Source organism: Drosophila kikkawai, chromosome X (genome assembly GCF_030179895.1).
Source record: "Drosophila kikkawai strain 14028-0561.14 chromosome X, DkikHiC1v2, whole genome shotgun sequence".
Classification (NCBI taxonomy): Eukaryota; Metazoa; Arthropoda; class Insecta; order Diptera; family Drosophilidae; genus Drosophila; species Drosophila kikkawai.
In genome coordinates this window covers 26,248,270-26,268,512 of record NC_091733.1, presented here as the reverse complement: position 1 = coordinate 26,268,512, position 20,243 = coordinate 26,248,270, and the positions used below count along the sequence as shown (strand labels likewise).

The 20,243-nt window shown below is 35.7% G+C and overlaps 1 protein-coding gene across 2 annotated transcripts in view; it reads right to left on the bottom strand.

Moving 5' to 3' along the window:
- LOC108080411 (uncharacterized) overlaps window positions 1-20,243 on the bottom strand; it is a 53,266-nt gene that overhangs the window by 23,018 nt on the left and 10,005 nt on the right. Inside the window, exons 1-3 of one of the 2 annotated variants that reach the window (XM_070288385.1) lie at window positions 4,208-4,410; window positions 3,708-3,897; window positions 199-783 (exon numbers count right to left, since the gene is read on the bottom strand). In XM_070288385.1, the coding sequence (XP_070144486.1) occupies window positions 672-783; window positions 3,708-3,897; window positions 4,208-4,394 (489 nt within the window). In that variant the 5' untranslated portion in view covers window positions 4,395-4,410 and the 3' untranslated portion in view covers window positions 199-671. Of the gene's footprint in view, window positions 1-198; window positions 784-3,707; window positions 3,898-4,207; window positions 4,411-20,243 lie in introns of those variants that run through there. The other variant, XR_011445607.1, reaches the window with a different exon arrangement.

The window sequence follows — 20,243 nt, the reverse complement described above, 5'->3', positions numbered from 1 at the left end:
GGAATCTTCAAGTTAAGCCTTGTAATCGGTTTTAAAAACGGATTTCTTTGGGCAAACAATGATTGTATAAAATACATGCAATTTTAAAATATATATAAATAATTAAATATATTTTTTGCTAGCCAAATAAAACAAGGATCTCAATTTCATAACATTGTTATGGTAGGTCAAAGGGTGAAAAATAAACATCAGACTTACCTGAAGTCCAAGGTGAGGTTAAGTGGGACTCTGATTTGATGAGTAGCGTTTTAATTGGGCAAAGGGATAGCCTCTTCTCGTTTCTGCCAGTGTCCTTCGTCCCATGTTGTCCTGTTGCAAGGACCTCGGAGCCACACACACACATGCTGCATGCCGCAGGAGCACAACAATGTAATTAAAATGCAATTTGCAGCCATTTACTTTGAGCAAATGCTGAAAAGCTGCTCTGAGCTGCCGCTGATGTGAATGTAAAAACTGGATGCTGTTGGAGATGATGCTGAGATGGAATCCTGCCAAGGATCTGGGACTAACTGGTATGACCTCGAGGGAGGAGGAGAACATACATATATACATTTTTATTATGATGACGATGTTGCTGCTGGGGATGCTGCTGCCTGCTGCCTGCAGGATGTCAGAAGTGTCCGAGTACATGTGCGTAATTTATGGCAAAAGGACTCTGCGGGGCATTCGGATTACAAACAACTCAAAGTGGCCATATATGCAATTTTAGTGCAGGAATTCGAAGCTGTAGTTATCGGAGCTGGAAGCTCACAGACAAAGGAGCGCATTCCAATGGGAAAATTCCTGGAAAAACAGATCAACAGGGAAAATGGTATTAAAATGTGCATGGAAATTTAGAGACACAAAATAAATAAAATAAAAAAAATATTAATATATGAAATATTGAAATATTTGAGAGTATATATATTTAATATAATTATTATTATAATTATCTTCATAAATATTATGTTCTAAATATTTTCTAAATATTTTTTTATTGCAATTAATAAGAAAAATTTTCAACTTAGAAGCAAAACTAGCCCAGAATAATATTTTTAAAATTTAAAAATACCTTTTGAGGGTTTAAATATTTCATATAATTATTTATCAAAGTCAAGCAGCTTCTGGTTTTTTATTTTTCCGAGTGCTTATCCCTTTTATTTGATTCGCTTCTTTTCCCTTCTATTTTTTACTCTCAATGCAAATGATTGATGATGAATGATTGATGCTTGATTTATGTGTTCCGCACTTTACGTTTCGGCATTCACTTTTCCTGGCACTGCACTTAAAAGTCAAAAGCAACGAAAATCGTTGGGAAAATGCAGGAAAATTTGCGGCCCATAAGCAAAGTGCGTTAAAGTGCCGCCAGATTTGAGTGCTTTTCCTCTTAACTTTCCTAATGTAAGCCCATGAGTGGGTACATACAAATGTGGGAGAAGACACAGAAAGAAAAGAAGACGAAGAAATATTAAAGATGTAAAAAAAAATATATAAAATATATAAAATATATAAAAAAAATATATAAATTTAATTTTAAAAATATTAAAAAAATATATATATATAGTTAAAAAATATAATAAGATGAAAAATACAAGAAATTTACAAAATATACAATAGATTAAAAATATATAAGAAATTTTAAATGTAAAAATATAAAGAAAACAAATTATTTTCAAGTGTTTTTATTTATTTATTTTAAATTTTCAAGCATCTATTTCAGTTGCATTTTTCTATTATATTTTCTAGAATTTTCCCCACTATTTTCTCTAAGTGCACACATGTGTGCTGTGTGCTGGTTCGTTAGCCTGACAGCCTTTCGTTTCGATTTGCTTGGCTGATGGTGAAATGTGCATATCGAATGATCGCAGACAGCTTGAAGCTCAAGCTTAAAAAGTAACAACACTTTTCCCTATATTTATTGTATTTAAACAATGAAACCAAAGCAAAGAAAATTGTTTGTTTATCCATACATTTTCCACTATAATAAATGCTTTAAAAACAAGTCAAGTTCGCGGAAAACACTATAAATATCATAAGAAGTACTTTCATTATTTTAATTAATTGCTTTCCAATTTTAACCCTCCCCCCTATTTTACACCGCAAAACAACGACACCATGTCGTATGCGCAATATTATCACGCATACGCCACGTATGACACATGATGAGCTGTCAAAGCTCAGCCTGGCAGTGAATTAATTGGGCATTAATTGAAAAGGGACCAAGGTCTAAAGCCTGACACATGCCTTTGACAGCGAATATTTAATGTGAATGTGAATGTGAATGTGAAGTGAAGTGCATTGAAATGCGAAATGGGCTTTTATGGGGAAGCTACTGCACTTTTAGGTCCCTGCCCAACGATGAATATTCCCAAAAAGACCTTCTTCCTCTGGCAAAGCCAGTGGAGCTGCCATCTCATCGCACTGACAGCTTGCCCTGGGCAAACACTGGCACCGCCTCAATGGAGCTCATATCAAGAAGGCAAACGCCAGCCAGCCAAGTGAGCTCTCTGGCCTCCCCCCAAAAACAAGCTTAAATGCAAACACAGCCCAGAGTCGAGTCGAGTCGAGTTGAGTCGAGTTGAGTTGAGTTCAAGCCCAACAATAAATATCGAGACATGGCAGCAGGAAAAGGCGCCAGAAATGATACTCTTTTTTGCTATATTTATATATAAAGTGGAAGAATTTTAAATGCATTCAACAAAAGGTAGAGTAACTCCTCCTCAACCGAGCATAACTGCAGTTACAGAGTCAGATTCTCGAGTGTCGACAGTATTAAGTTGGCCAACATTTCCACTCGGAGAAACCATAAATCAGAAAAGAGGCAGCTTTAATCTTACAGTTAAGGCCATTACAAATGCACTTTAACACTCTCAGCTGCTTTCAGTTTCATATCATTTCTTTTGTTTGATTTTTGAGATCCTTAAACCCATAGCCACCTTGTCGAGCCACAAATCAAGGGAGATATATATAACATATACCCACCCTTGTGTGGTCCCTTCTCTCAACAAGAGCAGATGCCATTTGATAAACATTATTGTACATGTCCGACAATTTTTCAACAACAATCGGTGCGTGATTGATACAAGTGGCTGTGGGCGTGGGCGTGGCACTTGCTGGTAAACGATTCAAGGGGGAGGATATATATGACAAAGCATTTCGCTTTTGGCAGCTGCCGAAGTGATTAATTTTCAAGCAGTCAGTAGAAGACAGCTTTGCCTCGGGTCGGGGGGGAAGGAAGGGAGGAAAATAAAATAAAGTTGGGTCCAGCCTGTTGTTGTGCACACATTTAATTGCAGCTGGGCGGAAGTCGCACAAGCGTGAACTCCGCCAATCAATTGATTTCCGCTCAAGTTCAAATTCATGCTCATCCTGCGAACAACATGTGCCTGTTGTTCAGCAATTTCACAGGATTACACTCGTAATTTGTTTGGATTTTAATCATTAAGTTGAGAAACTCAAGGAGTATTAAGTAAAAGGTGAAAAATAAGAAAGAAAAAACCCCTATTATCCATAGTATTTCCATAAAGAAGTATTTACCAAAAGGTGAGGCAAGGCTCTACCTTAATTAATTTCCTTTAAAACATATTTAAAAACAAAACCACCCCTTATTATCCATTAAAATTTGACATCTGAGTGACAAATGTGATTGCCAAGCTCAAATCCGAAACCAATTTCGATTTCGATTGCGATTTCGATTTCGATTTCAATTCCATTGCCGCTACACTCACCATTCAGCATCAGGTTCGTTATGCCATGATTGCCATTGTGTCATCATCATCATCGATTCGTGTCCAGTTTGGCCCTGCGACTTCCGGTTGGCATCTTCCGCTTGTTTGATTGGTTTTTCACAGTGTGCGTGACCAGAGGATGATGGAGGAGCACATGGAGAGCATCGGGAGAAAAAAAGTAGAAGGAAATCTAAAAAAAAAATGAATAAGAAAAGAAAACAATTATTTATCGGGGTTGAAAATGGAAATATATCGATAAGATATATATCGAAAACAAATAAATACGATTAATCTAGTAATATTTGATTATTTATCCTCCTTGCTTCCGTTTCAAGGCTTTAAAATATGTTTTTAAAACATAAACAATATAAAATGTTCCTATGAAATTATTTGGAAAAAGAAAAGTGTGTGGCCTCTATAATTTTAGGCATTCCCAGAGGCCTCTTTTTCGCATCTTTCGGTGTACAAAAAAAAGTATCGAAAGAAAGAGAAACCGTAACTGGGCCATGGAGGAGGTTGCTCCATCATTTTGCCGGAATTGATTGAGCTCTCCATTGCTGCGGCTGTCCATCGACTCTGCTGTTTGTCTTTCTCTCTCTGCTCCGACGAGGTCCAGACACGGTGGTCCTTGCGGCGAGTCCTTGCTTCCGGAGTCTGAGTTTGAAACGCTGCCCGAAAGCGACGCATAATTAATCGCCAACGGTTCGGGGGCCAAAGGGCGAAGTCGGCCATTAAAAAATCGATAACATTTGAATAAGTGGAACGATTTATTCATATTATTCATTTATTCCAAAGTCCACATATATGTATATGATGGCTAATCGGAGGCCAGAGGCGTTAGTATCATGAATATCGGGGATATCCTTTTTCAGAGAGTAAATAATAATAATAAAAATAATAATTTCGTTTTGAATATCATGAATATCATGAATATCTAGAATTTCAGAGAGTAAATATTAATAATACAAATTATTTTTTAAGGCCCCCTTCCCCCTTTTAATATTTTGTTGTTAATAAACACATAAAAAATACATTGAAATTGTTAAAACTTCACCCATGAAAAAATACAAAGACATATCCTGGCCCCACTTCAATTGTAATAAAGCTCATTCAAGCGATTCTTTAGGATCTTGGCCAACTTGGAGTCAATGTCCTGGCTCTCCAGCAGCTGGGCCAGGCGCTTCATTTTGGCCAACTGTTCCAAGGATTTCACGGATTTCCTGTACATCCTGGGCCTCACCTGGACGCGCATAAAATCGGCTATGGCCGCTGCCTGACGTGGTCCCTTGTAGTCCTGGCAGAGACCATCCTGCCGGAAGATCTTCAGCGTGGGATATGCCTGGATGGCGTATTTGTGGCATATCTCCTTGCCCGCCTCCGAGCAATCGATCTTGGCCAGCTTAATGGGCGGCTCATCGAACTTGACCAACTCGGCGGCCCTGGCATATTCGGGCTCCAGTCGCTGGCAGAAACCACACCAGGGTGCATAGAACATCACCAAGGTGGTCTCGTACTGCTTGAGGGTGCTATCGAAATCCTCGTCGCCCAGCTGCAGGACATCCTCCTCCAAGCCCCCGGCTAAGGCTGAGGCAATGAAGGTCAAGAGGAACAGGACTAGAGGTTCCATGGTTATGGTTATGGTTTGGGTTTTCTTTTTCTTTTTTTTTATAAATATATGAGAGCAGAGATTCGAATACGAATTGACTTAGAGCTGTGACTGTCGGAAGTAAGAGCAAAGCCTTGACTGAAAAACCACAGCCAGTCTGCTCTTATTATTATTTTTTTTGGAAGGTCAGCTTTTAACGCCCCCCGAAATATATATTTTTGTGGGTATTTCCCGACTTCACCCATGCACGCTTTTCGCCATTTTGGCATCAAGTTTATTTTTTGTATAAATTTAGCCAGCTCTCCTCCATGTCCACTCGGGGAGGGGGAAAAAGTATTGAAATATGGAGGAGCAGGGGGCGTGACTGGGACCTAAATCAAGTTGAGTGCCTGCAAATGGCAATCAGCGGAGAATAATGGCGATTATATATGGATAAGGATTTGCATAATACAAATGGAGGACAAAGATGATCAGGAATATAGCATGTACATATATAGTAGTTGATATATAGGACATAAAGGTGGCACAGGGATATATGACACGGCTCAAGGATAATGGCAAAAATATGACATACCGTGTGTGTTCCATTGTAAATAATGGTTATTATCTTTACTTTCCTTCTTTTTTTTTTTGTCACAAAGTAGCGGATTTTTATTACCACCCACACACATCCACATCCCAGGGAGGTGCAGCTGAATCATCCCCTGATTGCTCTTCCAGCTCGTCCTTTTAGGGACATCCTGCCCTTCTCATTTGCTATGCCATTTGGCTGCTCCACGAGAGAGGAGCCTGGGAGATGGAAACTCTAACAACTTAGATGCAATTTACAGATTTGTGCGTGTGTCCCCGTGTCCCTGTGTCCCCTTTTTCTAAAGCTCCCAACCTGCCTCCCCCTGAAGTGTGTGCATAATTGAAGGCTTGCACAGTCAAGGTCCCCCTCTATCTCCCCTCCTCGTTTATAATTCAGAAACGTGTTGGGATAAAGCCAATTTGCTTTCAGGCCAAATCAAGCGAGGCTAAGATATATGCAAGAAAAAAAAAATAGAAAACTCGAAACGAAAACAAAAATAAAACAAAAACAAGAATCAAAATGAAAATGAAAATGAAACTCAAAAAGTCCGACAACAGACAAGCCAATGGAGAAAATAAAATCTGTGGAAAATTGCAAAATATTTGGAGAAACGTGACAACGCCTGGAACAATCCTCCCCCCGCCTCCTCCCCCCTTAACGACAGGTGCCACAGATGCCGGGAAAGCAGCAATAAAACATACGAAAGACTAAAGTTAGCACACAATACACACACACACAAAGCCCATTCCAAGGCACTGTTAAAAGGATCTTTAAATGATTTCAAAAATTTTGTTATTTTTATAAATCTTAAAAATATATTTTAAATATTTTTAATTATCAAAATATATTTCCCACTTTTTCAATTTTATTTGTGAAATTTTTTATCTCTTCTTACTCCCTTATTTCTCTCTGTATTTTTTGCAATTTCGTTCTTGGCGATAACAAAAATCCTTCGGCAAATTGTTGTGTTAACCGTTTGACTACGTGGATTGTGGAGAGTGTAGAGTTGAGTGGGGGCAGAGAGTGGAGATTACGCTAGGGAAAGCCAGGAAAAGCCAGCAGAAAGGTAAAAAGGAAAAAAGAATAAACTGCAAATTGGTGGATGGGGGGCGTGGCCAGCTAAATGGTCAGCACGCAATCTCTGACGGACACTTCCGCAGATAATAAATAGAGAAGAGGGACCAAAGACAACGTAATTAGCTGAAAATCTACTCGAAAAAAATCTATAGTTATTTTTGGTTTTTTTATTTTATAATTTTCAATAAGCTAAGGTGGAAATTTTTAGTTAAATGTCAGTGTAGTCTTTGCTTTAAACTCTTTTTAAAATATTTTTGAACTAGGGAATATTAATATAATTATTCTTTCTGCAGTCACTGTAAATATTTAAAATTATTTTAAAATATATTTTATATTAAATATTATTTTGAAATATATAAAATATAAACAAATATTTTTAAATATACCTAAAATATATTTTCCCTATTCAATTTCCTCTTTTTAATATTTTTGGACTATGGAATTTAATAGAATTACTCTCTCAGAGACCATTGTAAATATTTAATATTATTTTAAAATATATTTAATATTAAATAATATTTCTTAATATATCAAAAATATATTTCTCCTATTTAATTTCCTCTTTTCAATATTTTTAGACTGAGGAAATAAATAGAATTATACCGTCCCTGAAGCAACTTTAAATATTTTGTAATATTTTTAAATATATAAAATATTAACTACTTTTTTTAAATATACATAAAATATATTCCCCCCCCCCCCCCCTTACACTTAATTTCCGGCTTTATATATGCACCTTGGAGCGTGCTTGGAACGCAATTTCTATTTTGAAAGAGGCACACGTGCCCGCATTGAGCACCTTTAAGGACCTGCTTTTCCTACTTCCTCTTACCTACTCCTCCTTCTGCTCCTCCTGCTCTTCTTCTGCTGCTTTGTTTGTGCGTGAGTTCCTCCGCTGTGTGTGTCTGTGTGTGTGTGTGGTCACGTGCCATCGTTTAGTTTGCATATCGCGTATCGGACATCGCACATCCTATGCCGCACATCGCACGCGCAGCCCCCGCGGGTTTTGGTCAACTTTTGGGGGCCTTTTGGCCTTTTTTTGTATATATATTTTTTGGTGATGTCATAAAGAAGTTTTCGTTTTCGTGTTTCAGTCGCTATTCTGCCTGCCCGCCTGCCCGCCTGCCTGCCTTTCTTCCTTCCGGCCTTTGACCTCGAGGGTTCCCTTTTAGCACGCTTTGCAATGCTTCTGGCCAAAACCTATTTTTGGGGTCGGCTAATGACTGAGACAAACACAAAGCCTGCCGCATTGATTCAATTTGCGGTTGGGCTGCTCAAAGCCACTGCAGTTCACAGGGCGTATGCGCAATTTTTTTTTTTTTTTTGAACTGCAATTATGAGGGAAGAGTAGAGCAAAGGAAAAAGGATGCAAAAATGTGGGTTAACTGGACAATGGGCACTTCTTAGGCTCAGACATAAGGCGCCGCACAGTGGTATTTAGGAAATAAGTTACATTTTAACAAAGAAAATTTATTGATTTTATTAAAATATATATAAGAATAACTCAGAACAGATTTCCGAATAAAAAATAAGGCATTTTTGGCCTGATTTCCCCTATTTAAAAATTTAAACTAATTTTTAAAAGTTTTTAAACATAAATATAATAATATTTTTGAACATTAAATCCCACTGTTTATCACCACACGTGTGTATCCCCCCTCCCCCAGCTCATTTATATTTGGCCACTGGCATGTCCTGAGTGTGACGTCCCCGGCATGTCCTTCGGCTGATGTCAGAGAAGCTTTTAGTGGCCACAAATCAGACCGAAAGAGACCGGAGTTTGTTCAGCCGCTCCAGCTGCTCGAACAATGACGTTGTTTGCCTAGTTTTACAGTGGGGGCGTGTCCATGTTCCCTCCTATCACAAACACAGGCAAACATTAAGCGAAACACAGACCAATAACCACACAATAACACACACACACACACACAGAGAGAGAGAGAGAGAGAGAGTTCTCTCATTATGCTTTCCCTGGGGGCATTATTCATTTATGCATTGCCAAAGGCGCGTCAATAAAAATTTTCCCGCTCATTAATTTTTATTGCATACTTTTTGGGGGCTAGACAAAGTCGCTGTGCATTAGTGTGTGCGTGTGCACTGAGAAAAATGATATTGGGACTATATAAATTATTAGAGATTTGTGTAGGTTAAATTAATAATAAAAAAAATATAATAAAACAATATAATAAAAAAATATAATAAAAAAAATATAATAAAAAAAAATATAATAAAAAAAAATATAATAAAAAAAAATATAATAAAAAAAAATATAATAAAAAAAAATATAATAAAAAAAATATAATAAACAAACTATAATTAATAATATAATAAACAAAATATTACAAAAAAAATATTTAAAAAATATAATAAAATAATGAAATATAAGAAATATATAAAAAAAAATCAAATAAAATGAAAAAAATATATATAATACATTTAACGAAATGTATAATAATATCGAACTTGTGTATATATATTAATTTTTAATTATTTTTTATAAATATAATTCTATTTTGTTTCTTTTTTCTCATTATGATCAGTGTATCCCCTGTGTGTATATGCGTGTTAGCAATTAAGCCAGAACAAGGCCACAATTTTTGGTAACGGGTGGGGGGGGGGTTGGCAGTGACCCCTCAAGGGTTGCAAAGTTTAATTAAATGGGCGGGGCATAACGATTATGATGCCGATGCTGGGATCCCAAAAACCAATGTCCTTTCCCCCCACCCCCTTGCTGTTGCCCTGCTGTTGTTGCATTCTGCGGAAATTTCGATGGCAGAACCTCGGACATTCCCCACTGAAGCTGCAACTAATTAAGCGGGGAACTTGGCATAAACGGTTTCTCATTAAATATTTATTAGAACAAAACACACAGGCATTAGGCTATATGGAATATAGTCCTAACCAAGGATTGTCTTTAAGGATAACAAGGTCTTTCTATTGAGCCTAGAAATGTCTTAAATAAAATCCTAGAGGAAATAAGGATGCAGGAAGTGGAGGAGATTTTATCTACAAAATTTTGGAATTCTTATTAAAAATAGGGTTTAAGGATTTTTACTTTATAATCTTAGCTTAAAATTTTATAAAAAACTTTAAACGTTATTTAACTATTTCCCACTTGTGTGTTATTTAAGAAAAAATCAAGCCGAAGGTGCTTGAATGCCAAGACAATCGCATTAATCATTGTGTCAATTAGTAAAATGGAAGCCTTCATTCTTAATTAGAGCTCGGGCCACGTGTGTGTGTGTGTGTGTGTGTGTAAATATTTACTGAAAGCAAAGACAAAGGAAGCGGAAACGGAAACGGAAAAGAGAGAAAAACGGAAACTGTAGCGAAAGGCTACAGTGAAAGAGTTCTTGCAGCCGGGACACAGCAGGACATCTGCTGGTGCACAAGGAGCAGATGATGCAGCTGCTGCTGCTACTGCTGCTTAACGAAATATGCAAATTGCCCAAAAGTATGCCACAAGACAATGGCAGGCGAACAAACAACAGCATTTTGCAATTAGTGCAACTGTCAACAAGACAAGGCTCAGACAGAGACAGAGACAGAGACAGACAGAGATAGAGACAGAGATGGGGAGAGAGATGAAGACAGGGACAGAGACAACCGGGACGAGTTCTCGGGTTAACACAAAACTCGTGAGCGCCATGACCAAACCCACTGCAAGGCCATCCTGCCCCGTCAACGCCATTCACTCGAGCCAGAGCTCTCTTGCCCCTCCCCCTCCCTCTGGCTCTCTTGGACCTGTCAGCCAGCCGGCTCATCATGTGGCCTAAGTGCCTTTTGGGACTCACTCGGCAGCCGTCCGTATCATCTGGCCCAGAGGCCCACGTACTTAGCTGCGAGGAGTAACCATCCACCATGGCCAAATTGGACATTGGACCATCGATCTTGCGAGGCTCTGATTTAAGTTGGACTTTAAGTTTCAATTTCAATCAAAATTAAGCCAATTAAGGGAAGCTTTTTAATTTTAAAAATAAAAGACAGACATGTTTTTCAAAAGAAATAAAATATTATATTATTAAAGGCATTTTATTAAGTTAAAGTAATATTTTTAAAAAACATTTCTAACTTTTATTTTTGAAGCAAAAGTTGTCTCTGTCTTATTCAATTTATTTATTATTTTTTTAATGGCTTGAAACCCTGCTGACGACCAAAGGAATAGGCCAAGTTTTCACCAAACTGGAAAAGGGTTAAAAATGTTTCCAGAAATGTACGAGAAGATTTACATTAGAAGTTTATTTTAAAGGCCTCAAGGGGAATGTTTAGAGTTTATTTTTGAAACAATAAAAAAAATATATAATAACTTAATATAATTTTATAATTTAAAAGATAAAACTGTGAGAAAAACTACACTCTAATATTTATTAAATAATTTTATAAATAATATAAAAACAAATAAGAAAAGGAAAACCTGGGAAATAACTATAAGAAGGAACGTCTTTTGTAAACTTCTCTAATTCCAATAATAAAATAAATAAATAAAATGTAACAAAGAGGAAACTTGTACAGTTGTTCAACTCGACTGATTTTCCTATTTTTTTTAACAACATTTCTCACCCACTTTTACACATGTTCCTTTGATTGCTTAAATCTACTTTGCTATAAAAGCCAGCCCAAAGCCAGTTTCTCATTAGCTTAGGTTAATGGGGCAAAATCCCGGCAGAATCCTGGCTGGAAACTACTAAGTAGACTTGTTGTTTTATCTGTGACCCTTCACCTTTCCCCTCCTCCCACCCACTGTGTGTGTTTTATTATTGGCACAAGTCATGATTAATATGGCTTCTTGCGGCGTTTATGGCCAAACTTTAACCGGACTTTCTGCCAGGCTAACATAAGTATGTGTGTTTAATGGCTTTACTTTGTTTTTCCCACATCTCTTTGCAGGTAAGCACGGGTGTTAACAGCCTTAGCCAAAAGGAGAGAGAGAAGAGCCAGCCAAGAAGAGAAGCCTTGGCACACTTTACACGCCCCGCCTGGCCCTGAACCAGCTCCACATCCACCTCCACATCCACACACACATCTGGCAAATAAAGACAAATGGCCGAGAGACGGGGGGGGCTGGAGCTATATGGCTGATGAAAGTGCTGAAAACTCTAATTGAATTTTATGTTGGCATGTGAGTGTATGCGCGAGTGTGTGTGTGTGCGAGAGTGCGTGTAACTGTCGCTTGGAAAAACTTTCAATAGCATTTCAATTTGCAATTTCACTGCAAAAGTGCCTGGAAAACTCCCCCTGCCCCCACCGACTTGGCCAAAAGGGATAAAGGCTGTATACTATGTTCAGAAAGAAACGAAAAGCTTAAATAACAAAAATAAATAACTAGAAAGTCTAGAGAAAGTAGAGAAACCTTTTTCATAGTCTAAGCCCTTAGAAAGGCTTCTCATTTAACAAAAAAAAATATATATAAGCTGGCCAAAAATGCTAAAACTCAAAACTAAACGAATGAATAAACAATTTTTGGGCAACTCAATTAGATTCAGCGACACATACGCAGGCCTACACAGAGAGAAAAAATTTTGAAAATATAAGAAAAAAGAGAGAGGTTAAAGTCTTTAAAAATTATAAAAAGAGTTTAAATAAAAGACTACTTAATTTTTTTTTTAGGTCATGCTATCATTAAAAGCTCTTAAATTTTAATTTAAATATAAAAATATGTTTCTAATACATTTTTTTAGATTTTATAAAGTAAGAAAATATTTTTTCAGGGTTTCTCAAGCCATTTTTTCTAAATTTTATTATCGTTAAAATTATAAGAAATTAACAAAATTATAAATTTTAATTAAAGTATTATTAACTTACAAAAAAAAACAAAAACACAAAACGGTTTTCTGTATAAAAAATTTATGGATTTTTGGCTGAGTTATGATATTTTTAAAGATAAAATTTTATAGTTAATTTGTTAATGATATTTTTTAAATTTTATGTGATATTATTTTAAAATTTATAAATGCTCTAACTTGTATTTAAATCATAAAGTATCTTATTTTTCAAATAAAGATTTCCTTATTTATACCTTTCTTTTAATAACCAAAAACCCTGATTATTTTTCCCCATGTGTGTGTGTGTGTGATTCCCCTCACTCACACGTATGAATCTTGTTTTTATGACCACAAAGTCGGCAAACATTTAAAACCTCATTCAAATGGCGCCATGTGGCATTAAAGTCCCCGGAGAACCACTTAGCGCCCCTCCATATGTGCCGAATATACACACACACATAGCTGTTTATATATATATATATTTCTATATGCATGAATGTGTATAGTAAAAACCACGCCCTCGCTTATAGACAATTAGGAACCCTCGACAATCTGCGAAAACTTTGCACATTTCAAACACCCGCCTGCCCCTCCCCACCAGTCACGATTTTTGTGAATAAAGTGGAATTTTTTTTTGTTTCTGCGTTAACGATGCCATCGAAGAAATTAGTTGCGAGACGGCGGCAAATTAAATTCAAGTTAAGCTACCAACAACAAAAGCAATAAAAATAATTCGAAATTATAATAAATTGCAGATTAAAGAAGGCATAAAAATGGGACAGGGATAAGACCCAAAGGATGCTTAGTAGAATTTTAATATCAAGCTAAACAAAAGAAAATATAAATTTAGTAAGGAAAAGGAGAGAAAAAATATTTATTTTTAGTAAATATAATAAAGAAAATATCTTTATAATTAATAAAATAAAACAAAATTCAACTTAAATAATTTTAAACAAAAACCAAACCATAATGAAGAGCAAATTCACATGGAATTACCACATACATATGTTCATGTAAAATGTATCGAGTGATTTTAAGGCCTGCGGCTTATTAACTGCCTTTAGTGTTGACAAATTTAATTGAGAAATTGTTGGCCCAAACAATTATTTGCAAAATTCGAACATAAACAGCTTGAGGTTTAGTTGATTTTCCTATGAAATTAAGTATACGCAGTGCGGACGTATGCCAAGATTTACTCAAGGATTAGCTTGAAATGTTAACCAGAAAATTAATAGATTCAAACAAAAACATAATAATTAATTTTAAGAATTAATAATAAAAATTAATTAATAATAATAATACCTAAAAATTTGATTTAGAAGGAAATCAACCATCAATTAATCACAAAATTAATAGATTCGTTTTAAAAAAAGACATAAATAATTATTTATAAATTTTTAAAATTATGAATAGTTAATAATAATAATTTTTGTAATAGACCCTTAGTCTAATATACCCATATCTTTGGATTTAGAAGGCAACAAATGAGTAGCAGCTTATCTTTAAGAAGACACGAAAGATCTGAGAGCTGTCTGGCCGTGTCTAGGACGATAAATATATTTGTATGCTTATTATTCAAGTGCGTTGCCTGCGTCCCGAAGGATGTTACAGGTGCCAACAGCAGCAGTTGGATTTTTCTCCGCCTTCCAGTTGCCAGCATTTTGTGTTAAGTTTATTAACTTTATTAAGGAGCCAGCTGGAGGCAAAGGCAAAGGCAAATGGGAGTGGGTAGCTGGGGAGAGGTCCTTCCCTTTATGGCAGGATTCCTGCCGCAGGCACCTCACGCATGCTGAGCTCAGCAGCAGCACCAGCTCAGGTGGTGGCTTCTCGAAGCCTGCCTAATCAACTGCCGCTTATTTATTTAACTTTGGTTTCACATTCGCCAAGCGAGCAGAAGCAATGTGTTTAACTTGGTGGTTACTGGTAAAAGCACTCAGAAAAACATTTTGGAATGATTAAAAACTAAAAAAAAAAATATTTAAAATTACCTCTCAACCTGGTTTATAAGTAAATATGCAAATTTTTAATATTATTAACTTGGTTTTCCAATTGCGAGATTTTTAAGCTTATATTTACATTTTATTTTAAAATTCTATACCTTTTGTTGAAGAATTTAAGCATTTAAAACATTTTAAATAAACATTAAAAATATTTTAAAATATTTCTAAATTTAATTTGAGTGACATTTCCAGTGTAAGCTCTGCTCGCCGTGTTAAGTCTCTGAAAATTCCATTTGATTTCACTTGAATTCAAATGGAAATTGGCCAAAAAGAATGCCTTCACATAAATACTCATACATTCATACATTTTAATGCAATATTTAATACAAATCTAAATGGCATTTAAGGGCAACTTTTATTTAATTAGATTTAAAAGAGAATCCCATTTAATTATTGTCAAATATTCGATTACAAACATTTTCCGCACAATTACCGCAAATTAATAGGAAATTTAAATGGATTTTTCCACTGACAGCGTTTTAAATTTTTAAAGGCTTTCATGGAAAATGGGGGGAAAAAAATTGAGAAAATGTTATGGGGGAGAGTGGATGATAATGGCAGAGGCCTGGCTTTTCTTTTCATTCTCTTTTTTTTTTTTGTTGGTCCTGTTTTTCCTGCTGTTCTTAATGTGGAAACTTACTCATGTAAATGAAAAAAACGCAGGTGGCAAAACTTTTCTTAGCAAGAACCCGTGTTGCATGTGTGCCACGAGCTGCTGTTGTTGTTTTTCTTCATTTTCCCCCCTGTACGTGTATTGACACTTGTATTTATATATATATGTATACTATATATGTTTGTATGATATTTAGAAAACACTCTGGCAAAGTTAGGGCTCAACATAAGGCATAAGACTCGACACATAAATTAACTTTGTTGTCTCTCTCGGCTTTTCCACATTCCCCTCAAACTTCTAGCTTGTTTTTCTTATTTTTTTTTTTTTTGTTTTTGTATTTTTATTTCGATTGCCTCCTTGAGTCTCTCATTTTCCATGCGCATAGCAATGTGGCATTAATTTAATTTTAGTTGCAAATAACTTTACCCACTTTTCAACGCTTTGGCGTCGCAGAGGAGAGGAGGAGTGCAGGAATTCAATTTCTGATCTAAATTAAATTTCGTCCTCATGCTCATCTGCATTTTACCAAGTGCATTTGGCCAAGGCTTAAATGGCTGAACGATTATGGCTTAAATATTGTTTATTTGTGCAATTTATAAGCCACTCAATGCAGGCATTGGTATGTAATTAGCCATCCTTTGCTCGTTAAAATTGGTTTAAATTATCAAAGGCTCATTAAGAGCAAAACAAACACTAATGCTGATATGACACAGCCGCATTAATTAGAGACTTCATTAAAGATTTGACAGCGATATAGCGTTTTACACAAGTGCGAGCAAGACGACTATATGGCGCTCTAATGCATTAGAATAATGCATTAGCTACTTCATTGGAGCGATAATCGATAGATCTACATATTATATACTAGATACTCGATAACAAAATACGGGTTTAATGAAGAAAATTGTAATTGAAAAATGTATTAGCCAGCTCATTGACAGTATGGTCTCACAATGAGATATTTATTTTTATATAATTTCGCTGGTTTTTTTAACTGAAAAAATATTAGAAAATTAGGAAAAATAATATGTTTTGCGGTGGCAAGGTTCTTGCGCCGTAAATTTAATTTAAAATTTTTTTTTGGTAATAATTAAAAAAATTTTAAGCATCATAGGTTAAAAACATAAATTTCAAGGATTCTGCATTTATTTATGCAAGAATACTTCGACGAGGAATTCAGAAATTCATAATAATACGCCGCGAATGGCGGCCGTTTTTTTTGTTTACCTTTTACGGACGATGTGACCGTAGTCGTATTACCAAAATAATCCAAGCAAATTTCAAGCCAAATTACACAAAATTACACATATAGTGGTCTCTTTCAAGGTTCTAATGAAGTAGCTAATTAATGAAAACTGCATTAGTGTATCATATGGGCATAATTAATGTAATAACAAGAAAGGGAGCTAACTTCGGCAAGCCGAAGATTGTACTCCCTTGCAGTTAGCAATTTATTTTTGTCAAATGAAAAGAAAAGCTAGCTAAGTATGTATTACTTTATAGAAATTTATACAAACAAGCAAGTAATTAATTAATTTAATAAATAAAAACCGCTTATAACCATAAAAATCTTTATCCTTAACTTCATGCTGAATATTTTTTTGTGAACTTATTGATTTATCATTTACATTTACTGAAAGGAAGTCATAGCCAGCGGGTAACTGGGCTAAAAGTACATAATACAAACCATTTATAACACTTGAAAGCGATAAGGTTTTTGTATAAAATCACACAATAAATACATAATCGCTCTTCAACGTGGTGTAAAACGTTTCCAGAAACCAAATATCCTTTAAAAATCCTTTAAAAACCCAGTTTAAACGCAGGCAAAGAAAAGAATGGCCATAAAATATCGATGGCTTGTCGGCCATTTTCACTACATGGGCCTACATCAACGTTGTTTTACTATTTTAACCATAAACCAGCACACATATTTATGCATACGATCGGTTTGGCAAACACACGAGGCACCGAATCCGAGTCCCCCCTCCTTTATTTGCACTTCCCCCTCCCTCGCCGCGACCGAATACCACTTCTTCCGGCCGGACGACTAGTTACATGGCCTGATTTGGCCATGTTAACCAAAGCGAAAGGCCCATATTAAACATTGTTTGCCACAAGCAACCACAGCAATATGAGTTGGCCGGGGAAAAAACAATAATAATCCAACTGCTGATGTTGATTTTCCTGTTGTTGCCGCGTGCGCCTGCATGCTGATTTCCGTTTCCTGTTTACGAGGGTGCACATAAACATTACAGCCGGTTATATGGCGGAGCATGTTGATAGATCGGGCGATACAAATGATGATATTTACTTCGGCATTGGGTAAAATATCGTTTTATAATGTTTTGTGCAATTTATTAACAAATTTTGTGGTTTTTTATTAAGAGTATATCTATATTATATCGATTTATAAGCTCTATAAAATTTGTTTGGTGGTTGAAAAAATTAATTAAGTTTTTATTTATTTTTAAATATTTTTGTTGCCTCGGTATAAGATAAAATATACTTTTACAATTTTTTCATAATTAATAAACCAATTTTGTTGTTTTTTATTAAGAGTATATCGATATAACATCGATTTATATCGATTTTATAATCGGAAAAATATATATTTTCTTAACGAGGACCCTTGATATTATTTGAAATGCAATATTTTTCCCACAAGTATTATTATTTTGGGTGTTTTTTGTTTTTATTTTTCAATGCATATATACATCGTTAATGCCCGCCTTGGTATGCAGACGTATACGCAATGTGTGCCTGTGAATATTCAGAGGCATTCTTCACAATATGAATGCGCAATTTTTATGGCATCAATTTTTAATAAACCCCTATCCTATTTGCTGGATATTCTTGCTCCCTGCCCTGACCCGCCCCCTAGCATTCCTTGGGTGGCACTGGTGGCTGTGGTGCGTGGTCCCATTGAGAGGAATATAAATATGCTCTTGGGAGTTGGTCAACGGAATCTTTATATCTCTCACTTCAACGCCCGCCATCTTTGTGTCTGGCTTCCGTTTCCCATTTCCCATCATTCTGCTTATGTGTGTGTATACATGGGGAAAACACCTGCGACTAAAAGGCATAAGGGGTGTTATCACCTTTGCCTGGGGGCATGCCGATGATGTGGGTCAAAAGGGCAGCAAACTATATACATATATATATATCCCTTAATGACTTTTCGCTTTAAATATTTAGTTCTCTTACCCAAAATGGAATTCTGTTTTATATATTTATATATTTATGGGTTTTTATATTTATATATATGTAAAAACAAAAATGCCACCCTGTATGGCAGCTGGTGTTTATGGCCCAAAGGCCTTGGCAGTTACATCTGTTTTTCTGGCCTGTCGATAGTCTATGGCGATTATTATAAATTACCTTTTGAGGCAGACCAGCTTCAAGTGCCACCAGTAACACTTGTTGTTGTTGCCTTTATCTCTCCCTTTTTTTATTTCTTTACTTATTTTGCTGTTGTTTTTGGTTTGTTCTGTGATCTGTAATCGCTCTGGATATCGCATTAATTTTGCAACATTTCCACTCCAATGCGACTACAATGACAGCAACCCGAGAAATTATAGGATAAAAAAAAAACAAGAAAGCAAGGTGAGATGGTATGTATATATTTAGATATATATATATACATAAGAAGCAGCCGAGGGAAAAAGGAAAATAAATGTTAATCGAGTTGTTGGGACTGACAGTCGATTGAGGTGAGCTGGAGAGCTATGTGTTCAGGTTCCCAGACGAGGGATGCTTTTACTTTAAACCAAATGGCAAATTCAGATAAAATATTTCTTTAATTAAGAAACTTTTCCTCCATTAGAAACTCAGTTTCAAAAGGTTTTTACATTTTAATAAATATTTTTAAAGGCTGAGAAAAGAAATAAAGTCACAGAAAAGTCAAAAAGTTATCAAAAATGTAAGCTAAGAGTTTCAAAAATATATTTAAAATATATTTAGACAGAAATTCAACCCTTTATTAATATTAAACATTCTCCTCAGTATATATTTTATGTTCCCTTTCTCAGCGGTTTTTCATTGCGGTTTTTTGTACGAAAGGTTTATTTTTTTTTAGAGTCCTGCATTTGACATATGCGTTGGCTCGAAAAGTTGTCAAGTCAGCAGAGAGCTGCGTAAGCAGTTTCCAGTCCCTTCTCCTCCTCAATTCCGCACTCAAGCGTTAAGCGTTGAGCAGGGGAAGCCCCGGTTTCCTCTTACGTTGCAACATTAATTTCGATGCGGTCAGAACTTCTTGTGGTAATTTTCAAATAACACGGGAGAGGGCCAAAAACTGTTGGACGTGTGGCTTAAAGTCCACACTTTATGAAAAGCTCGGCATGAAAATTTTATCAAGCGCAAAAAAGGATTAACATTCGCAAGCATCCTAAAAGCTTCAACTCTGCCAAAGAAATGGCTTAAATTTAGCTTTTCATAGGCCAAGATTATGGCCAAGACTTTTGTGGCAGGAAAACTTCCTCAAGTTTTGGTACAGCTTTTCAAAATCGATTTTCAAAAAGTAGCATAGCGAGCTTACTTGACTTTATAAGGGGTTTACAAATATTTTTAAAGCTCTTAGCTTAGCTTTCCGAGAAAATCACAAAAATGTGTTTAATATAAAACTTAATTAAAAAGCTTTTAAATATTGAATAACTTTTATTTTTTACTTATTTTTCTTTAAAATATAAAAATTATTTTGACAAAACATTTGTGTTAAAAGGAATTATACATTTTCGTCAAAGCTCAGCCAGGACACAAAAGCCTTGTTTGCAGCAGCTTTTTCTAGAAACAGCTGATTTTTAAGGATATTCTCCTTGGCGCCCAAAAATTTGCCAGTGCCTCGGTGAGAGTGCGTCGGCCACGAAAAAGGTAAACAATAACAACAAAACATTAGAGCGGACTAAAAT